General features: G+C 36.8%; 2 protein-coding genes and 1 long non-coding RNA gene across 4 annotated transcripts; 1 reads left to right on the top strand and 2 right to left on the bottom strand.

Annotated features, from left to right (window-relative positions):
• Nucleotides 1-131: 131 nt before the first annotated feature.
• LOC121787697 lies at nt 132-6,163 on the top strand. The gene is made up of 4 exons (XR_006047522.1): nt 132-2,623; nt 5,679-5,770; nt 5,857-5,909; nt 5,998-6,163. It is a non-coding gene; the product is annotated as an uncharacterized LOC121787697 (long non-coding RNA).
• A 90-nt stretch (nt 6,164-6,253) lies between these two features.
• On the bottom strand, nt 6,254-7,524 carry LOC121787696. 2 transcript variants are annotated; one of them, XM_042186513.1, is made up of 5 exons: nt 7,402-7,524; nt 7,204-7,260; nt 7,085-7,103; nt 6,918-6,997; nt 6,254-6,524 (listed from the first exon to the last, which is right to left on the bottom strand). In XM_042186513.1, exons 1-5 carry the CDS (start codon nt 7,407-7,409, stop codon nt 6,398-6,400), a joined length of 291 nt encoding a protein of 96 aa, XP_042042447.1. In that variant the 5' UTR covers nt 7,410-7,524; the 3' UTR covers nt 6,254-6,397. The 2 variants fall into 2 exon arrangements, with proteins under 2 accessions (XP_042042447.1, XP_042042446.1); XM_042186512.1 differs by having other exon boundaries at nt 7,343-7,520.
• Nucleotides 7,525-13,315: 5,791 nt separating this feature from the next.
• On the bottom strand, nt 13,316-14,729 carry LOC121785686 (FCS-Like Zinc finger 7-like). Its single transcript, XM_042184088.1, has 2 exons — nt 14,418-14,729; nt 13,316-13,674 (listed from the first exon to the last, which is right to left on the bottom strand). The coding sequence occupies exons 1-2, from the start codon at nt 14,663-14,665 to the stop codon at nt 13,521-13,523; spliced, it is 402 nt and encodes a 133-aa protein (XP_042040022.1). The 5' UTR covers nt 14,666-14,729; the 3' UTR covers nt 13,316-13,520.
• Nucleotides 14,730-24,461: the final 9,732 nt, after the last annotated feature.

Genomic DNA, 24,461 nt, shown 5'->3' with positions numbered 1-24,461 from the left:
ATTTCAGAACGAAATTTTTGTTAAGGTGGGTAGAATGTAACACCCCGAGTTTTCATGCACGAATTTTTAGAGTATAAAAAAAATTTGGACGAAGAGATATTTGGAATCAAAGTGCAATTAAATTTACTTCAAGGATAAAAGTAAATGAAATACTCTTATTAGAAAATTTTGGAACATATATTAGAGCAGTAAAATACAAAACAAGCTACACAATTGGATGAATGAAGCTACAAGTAAGGTTCCTATTCAAGCATAGGAGACCCTTCCAAGGAGGGGAATGAAGTAGTAGCTAATCCTACTCTATTGGAATTGTAGTAGCAAAAACTTAGATAATAGTTAAGGTTGCTTTGGTCAAAGGAGCTACAATAGGAGATCTTCTACCCCTCCTCAATCTTCTCTCCATCTTTCTCGAAAATATGGCCCCATGTAGCTCCAAGGAGCAGCCACCTCACCTACAAAAAAATTACACCAAAAAGGGTGTCAAATTTTTAACACATAAGAAAGGAAAGAGGAGAGACAAGCTCAATTAAGATAGTAGGAGTAATAGGCAGCCAAGAGGCTGCGGTTTTCAGCTGTGAGGACAGCCATAGTTGACCACTCTCAACTTACACCAAATGGGAATCAAGACCAACTGCCACCAAGTAAGAGGAGCCAAACACAAGCCAAAAATTGATACAAAGAATTTCCCCTATCGAGACTCAAGGGAAAGTCAAGGAAAGACTTCCTCCCCTCAAGAATTTCACCAAAATAGTATAAACAACATGACTATGAAGCTTAGAAAGAGAGCTGAGCTTATAACCAAAATTAGGAGCTCAATGCCCAAGATTCTGCCACAAGAGGCCAAGGCATTTTGCCTATAAATACCACCGCCTCCCTCCCCACTCCACACTCAGTTTTCCTGCCAAATTCTCGCAAGGCAAGGGAGTGCGACGGAGTGAAGGGCGACGGAGTGAGGAGCGACGGCAGTCAAGGGGCAACCAAGGACCGAAGGGAATCACCGAGCAAGGTAATCCCCTCGACAACACCCTCTTTTGCATCATATAGAATGGTCGGATAGCACAAGAACATAGAACTCCTCATAAGGATCCCTACAACAAGTATGAAAATAGAACAGTAGCAAATCCACCAAGTATTCCCCAGTGAACATATGCAGAACCAAAGCTACAGTGAGCCAATGCTCCCAAATGCATATGTAAAGTCATAACACATAGCCAAGAATCCCAATACCACAAAGCTACTGCCCAACTTCCCCTCAAAGCACAAAAATCACAAGAACAAGGATTTGAGATAACAAAGCAATACCAAGCTGATGCATAACTCGATAATTGACGAGTAAATGGGGGAAAGGGGGAAGGGACTTAGCTTCTGGACTGAGAGGCCGCCGGGCGGCAGCGCGCGAGACGGAGGTGGTGCGGAGCGAGGAGGACTCCCCGCTAGACTCCAGCGACCGCGAAGCTCCGGAAACTTCCGTGGAGAAATTTCAGGCCGCGGCTGAGGAAGAGGGAGGGAGGCGACGCCTCCTCTCCACTGCTGACTCGCCGAGAGAGAGAGCACTCGTTGGAGGACGTTCAACGGAGGGAGCGGGCGTGAGCGGCGGAGAGCCGTGAGAGAGAAGAGAGACGCCGCTGCTCCTCCATCTCTAATTTTAGGGATTTCATTTGGAAATTGGAAACTTGGGAGATTTCCAGAACGAAGAGAAAAGGAGAGAGGATGGGCGAATTAGAGAGGGACTACGCCGGTAGATCTCCGGCGAAGCCGGACGGCGAGGGAGCGCGATGGGGGAGGCGCTGCTGTTCTTCCTCTTCAATTTCAGGATTTGGGAGAAATAATGGGGGAGAGATAGTTCACGATGGCAGCAAGGGAGTATTTTGGACCCCAAGAGTTGGGCTTTGTTGGAATTAATTAGTTGGGCCACCTTATTTGTTTTAGTTGGGCCATTCCATTAATAAAGTGACTTGGGCCAAGATTTAATAAAAGAAAGAGAGGGGAGAATGGACCTTATTTATTTAAGTTGGGGCCTTTTGAGAGGAGAATGGGCCGAAAATAAATTAGGAAGAATGGGTTGTTCCCAATTAAAAAGGTTTTGGGCCATGAGATTTTATTGGAATGGGCTACTTAATTTAATTAGTGAATTTGGGAGATTATTTTGTGGAGGGAAATTAATTTAAGAAATTGAGCTTGGAGCTTAATTAAATTAGTTTCCGGATAATTTATTCCAAGGAAGGAAGATATTATAATTTGGGAAGCGAGGGCCGACCGGCGTCGCCCCGCGACGTTATGGGCGGCCTTAAGAGATCTTAAGAAGCCTTAAGAAAAATCCGAAGAAGAAGGAAATTAAGGAGGGATTTTAAGAATCCATATTTATTGAGAAAATAGAATTTCTCCAAAAGAAGTAAAGAAAATAATTAAGTGCTGCAGAACAGTGAAGCCAAGTTAGGATTTAAAGAGAAAACCTATAAGCCGAGACTAAGAGATAGATGCTATCCTGTAGGATGCATGCATTCTTTTTCAGAGAAATAGTTCAAGTGCTAATTAGCGTGTTACGCTATTTATTTTCAAGGGAGAAAATATTCAAGGGCAAGTGAGACCTAACGAAGAATTTAATTGAAGATAAGCATACGAGGTGGGCTTTCGTAACTAAGTATTTTACGAGCTTTCTATTTAAGATATGATTGTGGGCTTTCTTTTAATATCCAGCAATATAGTGTGGATATAAAGCAAATGTTTTGAAGTTATGAAATACATTTTTCTCAAAAATGGAGATGTGATCATTTCTTTTAAAGTTGTTGTCATGCCATGAAATATTTGTTTTCAAGACCTGTCTGTGAGGACTATATGCCGAGAGTTTGGCGATGCCAAAAACTTGGTAACAAACTTGGTTTCCAATAGGACCGCAAATCCTATTCGGAGTTACGTGCGCGAGGGCTGTGAGCCATTTTCCAATAGGACCGCAAATCCTATTTGGAGTTACGTGCGCGAGTGCTGTAAACCATCCTTTTCCAATAGGACCGCAAATCCTATTTGGAGTTACGTGCGCGAGTGCTGTAAACCATCCTTTTCCAATAGGACCGCAAATCCTATTTGGAGTTACGTGCGCGAGGGCTGTGAGCCATTTTCTAATAGGACCGCAAATCCTATTCGAAGTTACGTGCGCGAGGGCTGTGAGCCATTTTCCAATAGGACCGCAAATCCTATTCGGAGTTACGTGCGCGAGCGCTGTGAGCCATCCTAGAGAGAGGCTGGCCGGCGAGGGTGCTTGTGAAGGCGGCCACCTTCACGGCCCACTGGATTCTCAGACATGGAGGAATACATCAAGAACTTAGATTGAAATCGGACTTTTAAGATCACAAAAGAATTTAGTATGCTCGGGCCTTTTAAGAAAACCCCCGTGTGATACTGTTGATGGATGACAACTTATATTGTATGTTTTGTTTTTGGCAAGTGCCCACTGAGTACTCCTGTACTCAGCCCTGCATGTATTTATAAATGTGCAGATTAAGCAATAGGGTGGAGGCGTGCTGATCAGAGTCGATGCTACTTAAGTAAATAAGTGTGGATCTCTCGACGCTTCGTGTCTTCATACGCGAAGTCGTTTTCTGGACTTTTTCCGCTGCAGTTTGTTAAGAGAGTATAGTGAACTCTCATCATCGAAACTCTGATTCATTTTGATGAAATGTCATTGTTATTCAAATCCTTGTAATCGAATACTTGGATCTTATCTATCATATATTGTTTGACTTTTCAATGTGCAAGTTCTATCTTCATTTCTTCCATATTTCTTTAAATCCCTTTATTAGTTGCGATTTATCCGCTTTTGCTATCCTTGGCAAAGTGCGGTCGTGACAATTGACGTGGGCCCGTCTAATTAACAACTACGCAAACTAGGGATGTGCATTCGGGTTTCAGTTCGGTTTTTTGCCAAAACCGAACCAAAACCGAAAAACCGAATTTAGTTCAAAATTCAAACCGAACCGAACCCGAAAAACCGAAAAACCGAATTTAGTTCAAAATCCAAACCGAACCGAACCGAACCCGAAAAACCGAAACCGAAAAACCGAAAACCAAAACTTAAAAAACCGAAAAACCCGAAAAAAAACCGAATAACCTGAAAAAAATAAATATAATATAAATATATATTTATATATGTGTATTTAATTTTATTTTATATATACTAATAGAATAGTTATATATAATATAAAATTAATAATACATATAATATATATTATATAGTAGAATATATTAAAAGAATATATATTATATATAATATAATATATTAAATTAATAGAATACATATATAATTCGGTTTTTCGGTTTTTCGGTTTTTTTCTTCGCCCGAACCGAACCGAACCGAAAAACCGAAATTTTTTTATTTTTAAAACCGAACCGAACCGAAAAACCGAAAAAACCGAACCGAATTTCAAAATTTCGGTTTGGTTCGGTTCGGATATTCGGTTTCCGATTTTTTTGCTCACTCCTAACGCAAACCCTAGTGCGCCAAACCCGGGGATACCCTTAGTAATTAGTGTGAAACATAACCACTCTTACTTTATTCATCGACCAGATTCTCTCCCCACTTATAAATAGCCCTTGTTGCTACCCTCAATCATACCATTTCAAATAATTTTGTAACCTCTTTTGTGTCTAGCTTCCTCCCTTCTTCAACCAGCTCTCTTACTCTCTCTTTCACTCTCTTAAAATGGATCCCAAAACTGAGACGAAAAATATAGTGGATGACACAAAATGTCAAGAAAAATCCTCAAAGCGTCGAAGCACTATGATAAAGAAGGCCAATGAAAAAGTTGTGTCCTGCGATGTGGATATTGCATTAGTTGCATTTTTTCCCTCTGGCCCTCTTAAGGATTTAATCTAACGAGGTGGGCTTTCTTGAAACCCGATCTTGAAACCCGAAGCAAAAGAACAATTTCATCTATAATTATCAATTCACATGTACTACTTTTTATTACTCAGTTTTAATTTTATATGCTTTAGTTGAAATCCGAACTTATCAACAAGAACTAGTTTCACTCCCATGCAATGCACGATCAATTTTATTTTGTTCCCACTAATATGAATTATTAATTACTGTATATAAGCCTAAATAAGTTTTGAAATAAAATAATACTACAATCACTCATGTTGATTAGAACAATGTTGGATTTCTATTATAAATAAAGTGATCATACAAAAACAATATATACGGAGCACATTTTATTTTAAAAAAGATAAATTATGTAAATAAAATTACGATTATAAACAGAATCTTTATTTCGACCGTGATATATTTTTTGCAAGCTAAATCACCTGATTTACAGTATAACTTAAATTTGCATAAACGAAATTTAAGTTAAAATATATTTCTTTTAAATGAACCAAACTTAATATTAGAATTTCATTAAGTTCGACTACCAATTCTCAATTTTTTTTTATCATTAATCACTATTCTCATTTAATTTTACATTACAAATTGTCAGAATTATAATTTCCAAATCCATAACAACTCAACCACTTACTACTAATAATTCACTAATTCTAATCAATTTTAATTATATCAACATCATTTAACTATAGAGATCATATCATTTCAAAGCATTTTGTAACCTCTCTTGTCACTAGCTTCCTCCACTCCTTCAACCAGCAAAATTTAGATGAAGAAGATTGTTGATGTTAACAAATGTCAGGTAACATTCTCGAAGCGTTGCAGCAGTCTAATGAAGAAGGCCAATGAAGTGGCTGTGTGCTGCGATGTTAGCAAATTTTCCAATCTAAAAAGGTATATCTCTCTCACTCTCTCTATAGATCAAAATTAAGTAAATTAATTTACTGATTTTAGTTAATTTTTTGATGAATTGTAACAAGATTGAAGATTTGCTCTATCGGTATGTAAATCTGCCTGCGGACAAGAGATTGATGTAATTAAAACGATATATTTTTTATAGTATTTCTTTTTTTTTTTGGGGGTTAATTTTCAATTTTTTCAAGTTGTTCATTTTTTTCTAGGTGCAATTTTGGGTGAATGCACAGCCATATAAGCAACGTGCAGGTATGTGCGTTTTTCTCAAATCCAAAAAATTGTTTCAAATCTCTTTATTATGCTGATGTTATTGTGATGATACTAACACTGTTCACTTTTACATAGGAATAAATTCAGAAAAATAATACTATAGAAAACCAAATAGTCAGTTCTCTTCTTATATTGAAGTCCGGAAAATGGTTGAGATATTTTGTCATATGCAACTATATTTAGACTTAAATGGGCAAAAAACTGATTCTTTAATATATAAATAGTAAAATCAGTTTCAAAATACAAGACCACCAATCCAAGCCATAAAATAACTAAAAGCAGAAATTGAAACCCAATCTAAAGCAAAAATAAGGAAATACATAGTCGAAAAGATTCTCAACTATCTATTTCCTGATCTAAACCCTCTGGATCGGGCTGGGCTCTTTGTGGCTCGTTTTGGGCCTCGACCGGTTGACGCAGTTTGACCTCGATCAGACGAGCTCGCCGGGCTGAGTCGGGGGCCCTATCATGTGACCATAATTAGTCAAAATTGTCATTTTATGTGCGCGCGTGATACGATCATTATTATTATTATTATTTAGTTAGTTAATTATGGATTTGCATATCTTTTTCATATCTTTTGTCTTGCTCATTAAGTTAGTATCCACTATTATAAATAGTGGACATTTTTAGTCATTTTGATCATTCAAGAAATATCAATTATCCTTCTATTTTATTTTCTCTTTACTCTCTTTCCTTTCAAACGTGCAAAATGCACAAAATCATAATTTTGACGCCGGATTGATCGACGGGCAAAAGCTCCCGCGACGTTCGATGCAAAATCTACGAGTTAAGGAACTTCATCCTTAACAGCGCACACACACGCACAAGAGAGAGAGAGAGAGATTATTAGTACTTTTCAATATAGTGCACCATGCTTGATTCACCGTTGTTGTGGCTAAGGCTAAGGTTGTCTAACTTCTCCATCAATTGTTGCTGTATAAATAAGTTTTAATTAGAAACCCACAATATATGTAAATAGATTTAAACCAAAATTCTTGAATTTGAGAAGAACGCACATACCTCTGCGTGCCACTTATGTCTGTGCACCCGCACGAAATTGCACCAAGAAAAAAAAAATTAACAGCTTGAAAAAATGAAAATTAAACAATAATAATTTAAAAAGAAGTGGTTTTAATTACTTCATCATGATCCTGTACTCTAGCTGATTCATATACCGATTTCGGAACTCTTCAATCCTGTTTCAATTCATCAAAAATCAACCAAAATAAGTAAAATAATTTACATAATTTTTATGTATAGAGAGAGTGAGAGAAAGACTCTTTTTGTTTGTCAAATTCGTTGAGAGGGCCTGAGGGAGAAAATGCAACAAATGCAACCTCAACATCGCTGCGCACAGCGACTTCTCTGGCCTTGCTCTTCTCAATTTTGTTGCCAGCCATTTGTGGAGATTGAAAGAGAGAATGAGAGAAGTGGTTGAAGGAGGGGTGAGTTAGGGTATAGCAACATGGGCTATTTATAGGCGGGGAGAGAATCTTGCTGATGAATTAAGTATGGGTAGTTATGTTTCATACTAATTACTAAGGCTATCCCCGGGTTCGGCGCGCTACGGCTTGCGTAGGTGTTAATTAGACGGGTCCACGTCAACCCTCTCTCTTAAAAAAAAGTCGGTGTCGACGCTTTTATGAATATTCTGTTACTGGTGTTCGGGTAATTAATATCCACATATGGGTAAGAGATTGCTTCGAATCTATTTATTCTCGTCTGTCGGTTATCTGCGCAGTTATTTATTGTACGGCGCCGAGATTTCATTCCGGGGTCCCATTTTATACACGTGTAGTTTAGTTTTTAAATTCAACGATCCAAATAAATATTGATGACGCATTGAATAAAAGAAATTGAGTAATAGATTTCTTCGAATCTAGTATATGGTTTTGTTTGTCGGTATATTGTCAAATTGTACATTAAAGATTAGTTATCGTACGGATGACAAATTAGAATTAAAAAATTGGGTAATAGATTTCTTCGAACCAATTTGTTTTTATTTGTCGGTATATTGTCGATTGTACCGGTACACATGGTGTCAAGGGTTTATTCTAATAAAATCCCCTTTATATTTGTGAAATATAGCTTTTAAATCAGATGAATCTAAATAATAACTGATGATGAATTAGAATAAATTTTTTTTGATATATACAAAATATTAACTAGGCTCACCGATGCTTAACATTGTCCGATTCAAATATGGTTCTTAAGGGACATGAAACCCTACCAAACTTGTTTTTAATTAATTATTTTCATTGATACAATTTTCAAATTTATTTAAATTTTATATAGATTGTTATGCAAAAGCTCATATTAGTGAATCAAATCAAATAAAAACATCATTTTTTACCAAATTTATTGTGTACGCTGAGCACACTGTATCTTATGTATGATATGTAGTACTATAGTAGTATAAATTTAGTAGGGATAAGTTTTCAACAAGAAATTTAAAAGTTACAAGCTCTACATTAATTAGAAAGGAGTTGGTGTCAACCAAAGTCAAATGAAAATGCATCATCATAATTAATACTCCATATTAATTCATGCAATCATTGCTTATTAGTGGTTGTACTCAACGTCAAAACCCGCTGAAGTTATTATGCAAGTTTTATATTGAGATGAGAGTTTAAAATTTAGTGAAACATAGTGTAGGGTCAATTTATCGTAGATAAAAAAAAATTAAATAAGATTTTTGACTATATATATAAACGTTTTAAAATGGAAAAGTAGTTGAAATTTTTAACTATGAAGGTATTTAAAATTTTAAATCATTTAGTTACTTTGGAACAGGATTACCAAATAGTTAGTTCTTGTATTGAAGTCAGGAAGTTGAGATTTTTTGTCATATTTACTATATATAGTCTTAAATGGGCAAAAAATTGAGTTTTAGATACATAAAAAGTCAAATCAGTTTTGAAATATGTCGACACCATGATTCAGACCTAAATAAAAATTCTCCATTCATTTCGTGTAACTGCTTCCACAAGAATTATTAAGGAAGAGCTAGAGCTAACGTGTGTGAGTTGTCCAAACAGTAGATGGGTTAATAATGTCTGAGGCCAAAGGTCTCAAGTTTAAGTCCTCCGTGTCGTGGCTTTTAAATTCATGTTTATTTTCTTAAAACTCGAGATAATATGAAATAATTCAAAAACAGATAATGGGATAAGATTAATTGGCTATTTTATTATAATTATTATTATTATTATTATTTATTTATTTTATTGTTTCGCTTAGAGACTAAAACACTATCCCTACATTTGAAATAAATCGGTGCAAATATTCATAGCACACGTTTTTTCATATTCGTGAACTATTAGGACAAAACTAGCCCAACTTTAGAGAATAAAGTTGATGAAAACTGTGGGCGAGTAAACAATCCATAATTACTACTTGTATTATTCAATTTAGTGATAAAAAATGCTAAATAATGTAAAACTTAAACCAATTATAACTACCATAAAATCTAACTCCTACTCAGTTTAGTGGTACAAAATGTCAAATAGTGTAAAACTTAACCAATACAAGAGCACACTATGATCTAACTCCCACTCATTGCAAAAACAATGTCTAGTACTAGTGGCATAATAATAAATTTCTTTTGTGTAATATGGAGTACTATGGAATTAGGATTTTATATAATCTTTATAAAAGTATCTTTAATTTAACATCTTGTACACGGAAAAATAATTTAAATAATTATAAAATAGTGAAATTAATAGTGGGACACAATAAAGAGAGGCAGACGGGGGATAACACTTTTAATCTCAAATGTTTGACAATTTCTATTATATTTCTATAAACTAAGCCAAGTCAAATTGATTCTATTAATGGTGGATATGGGGAGTATATATTAATTTTATTTTTGTGGAGTAATAAGTAATGGGGCAATGAAGAGACGCGGATAGGGGATAGATAACACTTTTAATCTCAAATGTTTGACATTCTCTATTATATTTTTTTTAAAATTGAGTTGAGTGAAATTGAGTCTATTAATGATGGATGTGGAAAGTATTAATTTTATTTTTATAATAAGTGATTATAAAATAATGAAATTAAACTAACCAAACATTATAAAGAATAACAAACTATTAATTACAGAAAATAATAACAATAAAAGTAATAATAATAATAATAATAATAATAGATAAATGCTCATTTCACAACATTATGTAATTAAATTTATAGTATGAGATAACATTGTATCTCCAATTAATTGTAAATACTTGTTAAAGATGAAATAAATTCTCTTGGATAGTTGGATATGCTATAATCTATTGAAACGATCTTCACTAATTGCTCATTCATGCAAACTCAGATTGTAGATTCTCTTGTAAGAACGAATACCGAAAGTCAATGCAAGAACAAACTATAAAAAAGAGATTGTTTCAACCGACCACAAACCAAAAACAAAAACAAACTTAGAGAAATGGGGATTGCTACATCTAATTTTATCTATTCTCTTCTTATTTTATCCTCTCATTTTTATCATACTAATAGTTGTTATTATTTGTCCTTGATCCTATTTTAAGCAAATCCAATTCTCAATTCCATTTTAATGGGCCGGTCTGGGCTTGGAATTCATATTCAGGGGGGGTCTCTTATCCAATCTAACTGAACCATTTGGGCTTTAGTTTGTTGGACTATTTAAATCTATTACAAAAGAAATGGAATGGTTAATGGCTTCGAATTTAAAATGTAATGTGTAATCACAAAAGAATATGTATTAACACTATAGGAAGAGCATTTCATTGTGACAAAAAATATTTATGTTGACTACATTATAGCAGTAAATTCCCCTCTCTCCAAACTAGTATAACATTCATTTTATAGTACTCAAAAAGAAAATGATGATAAAAGTATCCCATCAACTAAGAAATTGGAAATACTTTGTTCACTTTCCAATACTAAAATACTACTCCATGACTTGCATCACCAAATAACAAAAACTATTTGTGGTTGGAGGGATACAAATCATGATTACCATCTCCTTGAGTGACTCCTACTTGTTTTTTCTTGTTCCATTTCTCAATCTCCTTCTCCAATAGCCCTATTTCTTCACTATCTTCCCCATCCCTTTTCCTCACAGACACCAATCTCCCTTTCCTCATTTTGAATGGCAAATCGAAGCACATTTTGATACCAACAAATAATTTTATGCAGAGAGGTTGTCAATATTTGTATACTTAGGTAAGAAGATCGATTAGTTTTTTTGGTGATAAAAACTAGGTTTGATAGTGGCATATTGTCATCATGCCATTTGGAGTCATTGGAAACTTTGTTCTTGGAGTCAACTAGCTAGTACAAAAAGTTACTAGTAATTAACAACTATACTCACTATTTTACCAATCACTTTTTGAGTTCCTTTTTTTTATCTCATGTGAATCCAAAATCGTTACTTTTGATGAACACTGATTAAATATGCAGTATGCTTGTAAATCACAATAGTATAAATAAATTATGCTCCCTCCATTCACATAAAGCAGGCTTAAAAAATTACAATATGGAATCGAATTTAAAATTTATGGCTTCAAACATTAATAACTCTAACCATCAACAATATTGCGTGCCTTGTGAATCAATTAGAAAAGAGAAAAGAGAATAACAATGGGCCATGGCCCGTTATGCGTCAGGCCCATAACTGAAGCCCATATATCACCTCATGCTAATTTTTGTTTGAGTGATTTTTAAATAGTTTTAACTTGAGTTCTACATTTTAAAGTTTATTTGTATACATTTTAGGAATGTCAATCTGCATTAGTGGAATTATATGTATTATGCGTGAGCACGATTTTAAGATTACAACAAATGATTTGCAATTACGGATTTATAAATATAGGAAAATGCTAAAGATGGGATGAGTAGACATAATAAAATCTTGTGGTTTGAAATTGTGACGAAATTTCGAATCATGAAATTCAATGTCAATAGGACTAGTATTGTCTCCCTAATTAGTTTTCTCAAATAATCTTCATTAATAACAAAATATGTGAGAGGAAGGATGGAGAGAGTAATTCATCTAAAAATATTAATTGGTAGAGTGACGATCATGACAGAATAGTTATAAATTTTAAAAACGACTAACATTGAACTCAAACCTTCGGTGTAGTGAGTTGCACTATTTAAACAACCATGTCGCCCCAGCACGTCATCCCTTCAGAAAGGGATGAGCTCTTCATCAAGGGATGCCCAGTGGGACGGGATGGCTGCAACATCATCCCTTAACCATGATGTCCCGACTGGATGGGCCAGCCCTCCATCAAGACTTCAAGAGCATTGTTGTTGATGCTCTTATGACATTCATTATGGGATTAAGTGTTTTTTATATATATAATAATATTGTGCATGTATGGGTTTGTGCGCACAGAAGACCTTCTCTTAGATGACTCGTTCCCGTATAAAATTATAAAAACTTAGTAAATCACACGATAAAACCTAAGAATTGGTTTCTTTTTGCTTTGAAGCAAACTTTTTTTGCTTCTCTTGTATCTTACATTTCCGAAATTGTAGTTTCGTGTAGCAATGGTGAATGAGTTTGTGGTGCTGCCATTGTTATACTATTGATTAGAATTCTTGTTTAATTTGCATTTATTTTTTGTTAAAAGAAGAAAATCGTTAAGCACTCTTAACCCGCAATCTCATTTAATTGTGAAATTGCGTGAGATAAAGGAGAAGTTGACGGTTATAGTACTGAGTTGCCCAAATTTTGGGCCAAAAATTCTACTACGACAATGACCCAATAATTGCAATGATTTATAAGGTCTACACGCCAATCATATTAATCCCTATTTTAAACGTTTGAAAGGTTATGTCGAGTGGGGTCTGGTGATCGACCAACGGGCGCCCCTCTAGCCCACGAAAACAGGAAAACTCTATTCGGCTATTGGAGTTGTCGGAGACCCAACAATTTGATAGCTCTGCTCCAATCGAAAAGGATTCACTTCCATTTTTCATTCATTATAAACAAATATTATGTAGAAAATAATTATAGATTGTTGGGGCAAGTTCAATGTATATGGCACATTCCATCATCACCAATCTTCATTTATTTTGTTCATGTTCTTTTATTAAAAATCAATTGACAATTTTGATGTTTGTACCAAAATTTCCATTCCACCTTTGTCAGATACTTTTTCAGTCTTATTGCCGATACGAATGAGCTGCCAATTACCATTCTGTATACTTGAGCGTTAAAGCCGCCCCAGAAAGAAGCATATGAGTGAGCAAAAGTGGACGAAGCGAAAACGAGAATGTCGAAAACATATAATTAGATTAGTTCACTCTCTACCAACATTCTTACACTTTTCTGCAGCCATATTTCTACTTAAACATAACGCACCATTAATAGGACTAGGGAGCTAATATTCCATCCGTGCAAAATATACACCTAAACACAAAAACCACATACTACAAGTCTACAATATTAGAAACTTTGATAGATTAACTTTATATTTTTTCAGGCTGCCGCCACAGTCTCCGCTTCCGCGGCAGCGGCAGCCTGCTCCGGGTGGTGGATTTCGCCACCCTTAGCCGGGGCACGCCTCTCTTTGCTTTCGTCTTGGTCCATTTGCTGCTCTCTGCATTCCAAGCTACAGAATGCAGTGTCACCCCTATAATCATGGACCAATTAATTGAAATTGAACAATAATTAGTGAAGATCTATTAAGCTATGGAACCAATAATTGATGCATGTGAAACAGGGGATTCTCATCAAAGTTTGCTATTTGAAATAATATTCATGACCAAAATTAGAATAATGCGTTACATATATACTAACTCCGTCCACCAAAATTAGTCTCTATCGAAGGCTATTTTTGTCAACGAGGTAGCGCTGTATTATGTATGATTATCACATGATACATTCTTCTATTATTGAACTTGAACCAACATAATTTATGAGACAATTTATAACAGAATATTGGTTTTGTGATGCTTCAAAGAGATTAGATCTTATCTAAGATTAATCAATAATTCACATGAACATATAATTCACATAATCAAGAGAATATTTCTATATAAAGTGAGTTTATAAATTATAAACATTACTATTATTGCTAACAATTGACGATCATAAAAAATGTATGGATAGTATTAAATTAGAGAATAAGCTAACAAACCAATAAAATTTAATAAAAACATAAAACTAATAATTAATTTCAGGATTATTTTTTTATTAAATATTTTTCATTTGTTGAGTCACTTAAACTAGTGTCGAAAAAACTGAAAATTAGCAAATTTAAAAAGTAAGTTACGAAGCAATTTCCGCTATTTCCGGTTATTTTTACGACGACGGCAGCGGCGGCGGAATGGTAGCGGTGGAGCAGTGAAGAAGGAGAGGAGACGGAGGAATTACCTATACATATAGATATCTCGACCAGGCGCCAAATTGCGGTTGCAGAGGCCGCAGCTCCTGAGAAAATCCGGCGTCTCCTCATTCAAACCGCCAGAAAAAGTCCGCCTGACGTGTCGCGGCGACAGCATGTGATAGAATTCGCCGCCGATCGGAGGAGGAGGAGGCGCATCGGTGGTAGCGACGTCGACGGTGAATCGAGACATGCTGCTGGTTCTCCCGAAAGTAGGGCGGCTGCGCTTCCCCAACATCAATTTTCGATCGGAATTCTATCACACTTTGTGCGTGCGTTTGTCTCTGTGTGTGTGTGTGTGTGTGTGTTAGGGAGTTTGGGGGGAGAGATAAATAGATGGATGGAGTGAATCGTGGCCGTTGGATGTGTTGCACACTTTTCTAGATGTCCACGTCATCATCAGTTTCTATTTAATTAATCGTTTTATATTGTAATTTGTTTTTTTCTTTTTCTTTTTTGCGCTGATTGATTATGAAAAGAGTAGTATTGAATATATTAGAGCGTCATTACCCCTCGCTCGATTTCATGCCTTAAGTCTCCTCCACGTCATCATTCCTCTAAATTTGAGTCTCAGGCTCCAAATGCTCTAACCCTACAGGCCACAACCCGGACCGCAACTAATAAATGACACTATTCACAACTTCAACATATTTTACATGTAAAATAACGCAACTAATAAATGACATTATTCACAACTTCAACCTATTTTACACGTAAAATAAAAAACGCCTTAAATTTATAACACGGAAAAGTTAATTTTCGACCGAAGATTGAAACTTACAACATAGTAGCTTTTGTTCACGGTCTCGGTGAATATACATTCGAGAAAGTGGTACTCGGATTTGTTGTTCGTTCCAAGCTTGACTAGGAGCTTGGTATTGTTCCATTTCGTTGTTGATTTCTTCTTGGATTGCCGGCACCGCCTCTTCTAACAATCGGGACATTTCAGCTTCGAAAAATCTTTGACGAGAAGGCATTTTGTAGAATTTTAGGAAGAGAAATGGAGTAGAATGTATATGAAAATGGATGGAGTGATATTTATAAAACAAATTTTGATTTTTTTTAAATAAAAATTCGGTTGCGGCCCGGCCCGAACACGAATTAACCCTGGGCCGGGGCGCGTTGCGTCCCGTCCCGAACCATCTAAGAGCATTGATAAGACTAATTTCATGCATAGGTCTAAGGGTTGAATTAATACAATTATAGGGTCTAACACATGTTTTAAGCCAGGTGTGCAGAAGAATTCGCCAGGTCGAGGAACAAAGAAGATGAATTACAAGGACCATGCAAATACGGCGAATAAGTGAGCAAATTCGGAGGAAAATGACTAGACGGGGGGATCGTGAAACTGAAGGGTAGAATGGAGATTTCTGCGAAGGTTTCTAGAAGATCCTACCGCATCTATATAAGGAAGAGAGCATGCAATGCTCGGGGACTTTTGGCACTTAGGCCTCTGGTTCTTAGCTCACACACTTCTGCATACTTAGGGGATTTTCGGAGTTTCGAAGGGGGTTACGTTTGCCGTCACTGTTGTTTTCTAATTCTCGACATTTGTGATGTAATACCGTCCTTGCAGAGGGCGAAGAAACAATTTCCCGTTTTTATTTTAGTGACTGCTGAGGATTTCACCGAGCTTCGTCGTTCGAAGCTCGGCTCTGTTTTCGGTTAAATTTCCGTAGTTTATGCAATTTCTATTTTCCGTATTTGAGCTGTTGTTGAGTTTTGGTTATGGATGTTCATTAGTTTGAGTTTGTTGTGATTACTGAGTTGGATGTTTGAGTTTCGTGTTGGTTGCTGAGTTTGGGTGGAATTTCGTTGGAATCTGGTGTTGATCGAAGTAGATCTGGGTGAATCGGAAACTATGGAGTTGATTTTGGTTGATGTTGGGTTCGGTTTGCTTGGATCCGGAGTGGATTGAGTTTCTGACGTTGGATCTGAAGAGTGATTGAGATTTATGCCTAGCTTTCGTGTTTTCATTTCATTCCGCCTAGTATACGTAGATCTGTTTTATTTCCGGTTGTTTGAAAGTTTCCGACGTCCGAATTTTTACATTTTGTTCGAATCCCGGTATGTGCTCTGTTTTCTTCATCTTCGTGTTTGATTCAGTTGAAGTTATGCATGTCATTGTTAGTTAGGTTCTTAGTTTGTTAGTTGCAGCTTTTCTTCCGTACTTGATATTTCTGGAAGTTGGTCCCCACTTCTATTTGCGTTCTGTTTAGCTATAGTTGGTAATTGTTTGCTTGGTCTAGGAAGTAAGTTTAAAATTACGTAGATCTAAGGATGTTCGATGTCTGCATGCTGTTTACAGTTTACTAGGTCTAGTGTTTAATTTCGTGCTTAGGTCTAGAAGTAGTTATATCTCAACCCAAGTTTGCGTGGAAGCAGTCGTTTTCTAACAAAAAATCTCTAGATGCTTTCTTACGTGTCCATCTTCGTGGGATCGACCCCTTGCTTCTCTATACTAGACTATAGTATAACGGGTTGAGGGATCTTTGAACGCGAGAGTTTGTGTGTCCATCGACAGAGTCTTCCGCGTCGCCTTGAGTTCCTAGACCTAGTGTTTAGCGGATTCATTGGACTTGGCAGCTCGATCTAGAAGTTTATTATACACACGCTCACACTAACGACAAGTGTGTTTCAAGCATCATTAACCCCGACTCGGTTTCAGGCCCCAAGTCCCCTCCACGTCATCATTACCCTAAATTTGAGTCTCAGGCCACAACTGCTCTAACCCTGCACGCCACAACCCGGGCCACAACTAATAATTGACATTATTCACAACTTCAACCTATTTGACTCGTAAATGCAATACGTTGAACAATTCAAACTGGGAAAAATAATTTGTTCATTGAAAAAAAGAAATTATAAATCCTATAAAAAAATACAAATGAAAAAAAACTAAATATTATAACATAAAAAATGCAAAAAATGCAAAGAACTAAAAATTATAACATTAAAAATGTAAAAAAATTAAAAAATATAACATAAAAAATGCAAAAAAATGCAAAAAATTAAAAATTAGAAAATTGGATCCGCCGCCCCTCTTCTTCTTCTTCTTCCTCTTCCCCTCCCTCTTATTCCCCTTCCAAATGCAAAAGAAATCAGAAAATTGGGCTCCGTCACCCATCTCCCTCTTACTCTTCCTCCTCTTCCAATTATTGGCAAAAATTGCAGCTCCGTCACAGCCCCGAACCATCCAACGCGAGCCCGGGCCGGAACCCGGGACCGGCCCAGGCCGCAAATCCTCCCCCTCCAACGCGCGTCTCGGCCGGGACTCGCGATTTGCGGCCCGGCCCCTTGCGTTAATGATGCTCTAACGCGAGCCCGGGCCGGACACCAGGACTGTCCCCAGGCCGCAACTGCGGCCTCGGGATCGGCCCAGGACACAAATCCTCCCCCTCTAACGCGACGCTCGGGCCGGGACTCGCTTTTTGCTGCCCTGCCTCGAGCGTCAACGATGCTCTTAGTACTGTATTTGCAAACATTTTTCTTAGTTTGAAAATATAAGATTTCGAAGGCGATTTGATTTGAATTATGGTTGTTATTTTTGTGTTATGAATTATTTATGCTAATTTTTCCTCGTTATTAGGGTGAGAGTAAAGTCGAGTCAAACTAGATACGTTAAATTCATAAATATTTAAGAATCTTTTATAATTGTTTTTCAAAATCTCTCCAACTTTGAGAATATTGGATTTATATCTTGGTCGAATTATTGAGTCCGATAATCGAATGGTAAATAGTTCATGAGATGCGGTGAGCATCCGCAACGCGTCTCGTTGTTGTCTCTATCTTGACTTGGAGAGACGAGACCGCATCTAGACAGCGTTGCGGGCTCCGTCTCGTCCCCAGCCCGTCCCCAGCCCGTCGCGGAGAGGCAGTCCGCGAGCTGTCTCGCCACGCGCGTTGGCCACATGGCGAGCTGTGGTTCGTCCGTGACGCTCACTCGCCTGCCCGCGAGTGGGCGTCGTTTATTTTCCGTTGAAAATGCATTTTTTATTTTTATTTTTTTAAATTCAGAAAAAATTCGAAAAAAAAATCCCAAAATTATACTATCCGTTTATAACCGTTTTTTACAAATTTCTTATTTTTTTTATTTTTTTAAGCCTCCAATCACTTCTATAAATATCAAATCATTCCCACAAATTAATCCACAAAAAAAACTCTTTATTCTCACTCAAACACTCTCAAACACTCTACATTCTTCATCTCAAAACATTATTATTCTCCCAAATTTAATCAATTCATGGATCCATATGAGCAAATGCGTCGAATAATGGAAGAACCGCTAGAAGAAGATCGACGTAGGGAGGAGGAGGAAGCCGCAGCGCCTCAAAGGCAATCCCGGACTTACATCCATCGTAACCGGGAGGAAACCGCCGCAAGGTTGGTGCGCGATTACTTCTGTGAGAACCCGGTATGGGGAGAGACCTACTTCCGTCGCCGTTTCCGCATGCGGAAACGACTATTTCTGCATATCGCAAATACATTGGCAGCCCGGGAAGAGTTCTTCCAAGAAGGGTTCGACGCCGTTGGCCGTCCCAGTCACACGACGTTCCAAAAATGTACTGCAGCAATCCGTCAGCTTGCTACTGGACAAACGACGGATTTGTTCGACGAATACATGCACATTGGGGAAAGCACTGGGAGAATGTGTTTGATGAACTTTTGCAAAGGCGTCCGGGCAGCCTTCACCGACGAATTTCTCCGGAAGCCAAGCACCGCAGATTGTCAGTTTCTGCTCCGACTTCACGAACAAGTGCACAGATTCCCCGGGATGCTTGGCAGCATCGATTGCATGCATTGGCAATAGAAGAATTGCCCTTTGGCGTGGAGGGGGTCATACACGAGCGGCCACAAAGACACCCACCCCACCGTTATACTCGAGACCGTTGCCGACTACCGGCTATGGATTTGGCATGCGTATTTCGGGGTCCCCGGATCGAACAACGAAGTCAACATGCTCAACCAATCCGACCTCTTCACCGAAGTTTTGAATGGTAAAGCGTCGGCCATCAACTTCATCGCTATCAACCGGCAGTATAAAATGGGGTACTATCTTGCCGACGACATCTAATCTGAAGTGGTCAACCTTCGTGAAGACGTTCAACAGGCCGATGAATGAAAAACAGGATCTTTTTGGGTAGAAACAGGAGGTTGCTCGCAAGGATGTGGAGAGAGCGTTCGGGGTTCTCCAAGCTCGCTTCAACATTATCAAAGCCCCGGCTCGTACGTGGTTTATGGAGAATATGGTCAACATCATGTATACGTGCATAATCTTGCACAACATGATTGTCGCCGACGAAGGACCTGAGGCGGGAAATTGGTTCGACCCTGAAACCCCGGAAAGATATACCGCAAGTAGTCCGCCTCGTAGTGGAGTGCATCCGTCTATGCAAGCTCGGTTGTCTGTTCGGGCAAGGACACGTGATTCTACCGCCCACGCCCAACTCCAGGAGGATCTAATGGAGCACATTTGGGCAAAATTTGGCAACCAGTAGACGCACATCCATTAGACAACTCTTTTTTCTACTTCTTTGAGTTTTGAGATTTTAAATGTAGAGAGAGTGAGCGGAAGATTTTAAATTATGTAATTTTTATTTTTTAAGATTTTATTAATGTGGTTTTTTATTTTTTTAGAATTTTAAGTTGTAATTTTATTTTATTTAATGAAGTATGTTTTTATTAATTGAATTTGTTGGAAATAAAAATAAAAAATGAAATTGAATGAATAGTTAAGGGATGAGATGGTTAAGAGATGGAGGGTTGCAGGTGCTGTCTCTTAGTTAAGAGATGGGATGAAAAGTACAGTGGGGCCCATGAATAGTGAAGAGATGAGACGGATAAGATACAGCGTTGCGGATGGCCTCTTTTAATAACAATGTTAGATACTCCATTCATCCGTTGTTTTATACTGCCTTCGTCCCAGTTTAAGAGTAAGATTTAGTTATGGCATGGATTTTTAGCAATTGGTGGAGTGTGTAATAAATGAAGTGAGATAATGGTTGTTGGAGTCTGTAATAATTTAAGTGAGATAGTGAAAAGTGGAACCCTTATGACTTTTTATATGTTTATAATTTTGTTTTGTTTTATTTTTATGAAAGTAATGACATTTGAGTGTAAATTTGATGAATAATGAGATTAAATTTTATGTCCAAATATGGTAGATTCTAAATGTGACTTTTAAATTGAGACGGAATTAAATGGCAAAATGTGACTCTTAAATTGGGACGGATGGAGTAGTAAAGAAGACATTTCTTTTCGGTATAGAAATTAAGAAAAAATTGTGTTAAGTAAAGGAAGAATAAAGTAGGGTATGAAAAAGGCAGAAAAGTGAATATAGAATAAAGTAAGAGAGCGTAAAGTAAGTGAGAAGAAATATGTTAACTTTTACTAAAAAGGGAAATGACTTCACTATTAGGGCTTGATTGATTGTATGGAAAGGAAAATATAAGATATGATTGTAATAAGCTTTTCTAGATTATTTGGATAGAGTTAGTAATCCCAATCTAGTGTTTGATTACCTTAATTGGAATCCTACGTTTGACAAACGGGTGTTTGATTTGCATGTTAGCTGACTTGGTTTACCAATACATTTTTCCAAAAGTACCCTCAAAATAGCATATAGCGGGAATCCAAAATTTCCCAAAATTTTCTCCCTCTCATTTCAGCAATGTCTTTTTAATCTGAAAACATCCATCAATTGAGAGAGGGCTTTCGCTGGCTTTCTTCTTGGGCAACAAATCAGAAGACGATCGAAGAAATTTCGAGCAAAATCAGGCATGGTTTCATTACACTTTCTCACTCGGAATGACACTCTCTAAAATCCCAAAATCAGCCTTCTACATCGACTCGTCTTCTGACCGAAACATGACAAACACAAATTGTGCAGCTCTCAATTGAATTTTGGGTTAGAACATACAAAGAAGAAAAAGAGGAATTGGGGGCAATTTGGTCTGGAAAGGTTTAAAAATTGAATCTGGATTTTTGGGTTACACACAATCGCAGGGGTGGAGGTGGGGTTGGCTTATCTAGCAAAGGAAGATAAAAATCTAAAATTGAGCGGGTCAAAAAATGTATCCCGGGTCTTGTGGGTAGACAACCATCCCAATCAAACAGCTATAAAAGCATAGATAACTTTCTGTATCCAACCTTTTCTAGGCAATCAATCAAGCCCTTATAGAACGTACTAAATGACACAATGACTCCACTACTATGGAACGAATGGAGTACTTGTTTTATTCGCCGATATTAGGGTGAATCTTAGATTGTTAGAAGCTCAGATATATTTCCGGAGTAAGTTATTTTTTACTACGGCATATATACCATTGGATTATGGTTATGAATGATACATATAACGACTTAATGAATACTATTTGACGATTGAAATTCACAAATATTTTCGAGTACATAATTTTTATATAAGTAAATTTGACCTATTGTTCATTCCATCGAAGCATTGAACTTCACTCTATCTCTGTTTTCAACTTTTGACTAGTCATCTCAATAATTTTGAGCTAAATTCTTTCTTTTAAGAATTTGAAAACCTTGTGATACAGTTTAGTTGACTGTTGTCCTTTTGTTCTAGCTTTCACTAGTAAGGTCGGCAATCGGCATTGGTAATCGTTATACAATTGACTATACATAAATAGAACCGACTTATGTACTTTTACAGTCACATATTTGTGGTATATTTTTGGTAGCACTAGTAATTGACAAAATTTAAATCACACTAATATTTTAGAATTGGGGATAGAAATTATTCAGTCCATTGATAAATAGAAAAGGATTGAATTTTAGAGATGAAAATAGATTAAACATATAAAAACAATGTAATTTTAGTATGCTGGAATATGGCAATGTGGTCTCTATTGTAGAGGAATTCTTTTATGTTGATTAAAAAAACTCGATTCATTTTTAAGAAACGATGTAAAATAAATTGTTTTTAAGAAACTATGTTTATTAGACTAGAAATTGTATTTTGCTTTTACTCACAAGATAAATAGTAGTGTATATTATAAAAATAATTAGGGAAAAATGGTAAGACGGTTGACTCGTTTCCCCCTCAGTCGGGCATCTTGTACGTCCCACCACCCAAGCAATCCATCCCTCCCCCAACCGATCCCGGACGGGGCCCATGTCGTTGTGGATGGCCTAAATTTTCTTTCCTGTCAGTAATTCCATCACGAAATAACGTTTTTTTTATGGTGTGTCTTAGGGCACCCGCAACGCTGTGCCGTTGCGGTTCCTATGCCATTCCGGCGGAACGGTTCCGCGGCGGCACGCGTTGCGGGGTGCGTTCCGTCGCCGTTCCGTGCCGTCGCCATTCCTATGCCGTGCCGCGTTCCGTTCCGGAGGAACGCGGAACGGAACGTTCCGCCACGCGCCGAGGCGACGTGGCGGCCTCCAATTCGACGCGTGAAGCCCACTCGCTGCCCCGCGAGTGGGCTTCGTCCGGTGACGCAATAATTAATTTTTTTTAAAAAAAATCGAATTTAATAAAAAAAAAAAATAATTTTTTTGCAACGGTAATGAGACCATTTTTTTTATATCCGTTTTTTATTTTTTTTTAATTTTTATTTATTTATTTACTCTATAAATACTCTTATTTCATACTCATTTCAATCACAAACACACATCTATTCCTCTCTATTTCCACCCCAATTTTCATCTCAAATCAACTATATTTTCCTTCTCCCAAGAACGACGAATCCCCCGGAAGCTCAACCGCAAGTAGTTCGCCTCGAAGTAGAGCGCATCCGTCTATACAAGAACGGTTATCTATTCGTGCAAGGACACGCGACTCTAGTGCCCACACCCAACTCCAACATGATCTAATTGAGCACATTTGGGCAAATTTTGGCGGATGAAATTATTAAAATTGTGTACTTTTATTTTTTTAGGATTTAATTGTGTGCTTTTTATTTTTTTACGTTTAAGTTGTAATTTGTTTTATGTTGTGTGTTTTTTTAATAAAGTGTGTTTGTTTTTTAAAGTGTGTTTATTTAAATTGAATTGGGTTGGAAATAAAAAAAAATGAAATTGAATGAATAGTAATTTAAGGAACGGTTAAGGAACGGAGGGTTGCAGGTTCCGTTCCTTAGTTAAGGAATGGAGTAAAAAAGTACAGTGGGGCCCTCAAATAGTGGTTTAAGGAACGGTATAGGAACGGTATAGGAACAGCGTTGTGAATGGTCTTACTTTGTCAAAAATAGACTTTTGATAAAATTCTTATTATTATTGATACATGACCTTTGATGCATCTTATTGACAATACATGACATTTGATGCATCTTATTGACATTGTATTTTAATTTAATATTTTTTTAAAAATGATATTTTTATTTCACCAATTTTTTTTTCATTTTTTTATATTCCTTAAAATTCCTGCTAAATGCAAATGAGACACAGATGTGAATATATTTATTAGAATGGAAAACGAGTGACTCTATTGTTTAAAAACCATTATTATGTTTACAAATACTAATATACTCCTAGATGAGTTGATTAAAAAATTAAAAAATTATTGTATATGTAGATTTGATAGTGGCATGGCAAATCTTTCTTTATTAGGTATGTAGAGATACAGAAATGACGCAGGCGGTAGCCCACCCAGGGTTGCAGAGTCAGTGGGCTGTCAATCTTCTATATCTCTTTTATTTTTCCCAAATTAAATTTCCAAAGTTTGAGGGAGAGCCGACCAAAGTCACTTTTTTTATCTAATTAATTTTTCAATTTGAAGATTATTATACACTTGGTTCAGACTCAATGACCCGGTTATTCTGCTAACTGATGAATTAATTATACCCTCTTCTTTTTTACCCCTATTTTTACAACATCGCCTAGGTCGTTATTTAGGTTATAAAATTTGAAAGTTCACAAACTTTTTTTTATTCTTCATTTTAAAAGTATAAACATTCAAATATCAAATATAGTGAGCATGAGTTTAGTAAGACAAGAATCTGCCATAAAAATATAAATATTTGTCAATAATAAAGCAAAAAAACAACCCTCTATAATTCCTAAGCAGACCGACA

Source organism: Salvia splendens, chromosome 22, assembly GCF_004379255.2.
Source record: "Salvia splendens isolate huo1 chromosome 22, SspV2, whole genome shotgun sequence".
NCBI lineage: Eukaryota > Viridiplantae > Streptophyta > Magnoliopsida > Lamiales > Lamiaceae > Salvia > Salvia splendens.
This window is presented reverse-complemented; position numbering and strand designations above follow the sequence as displayed.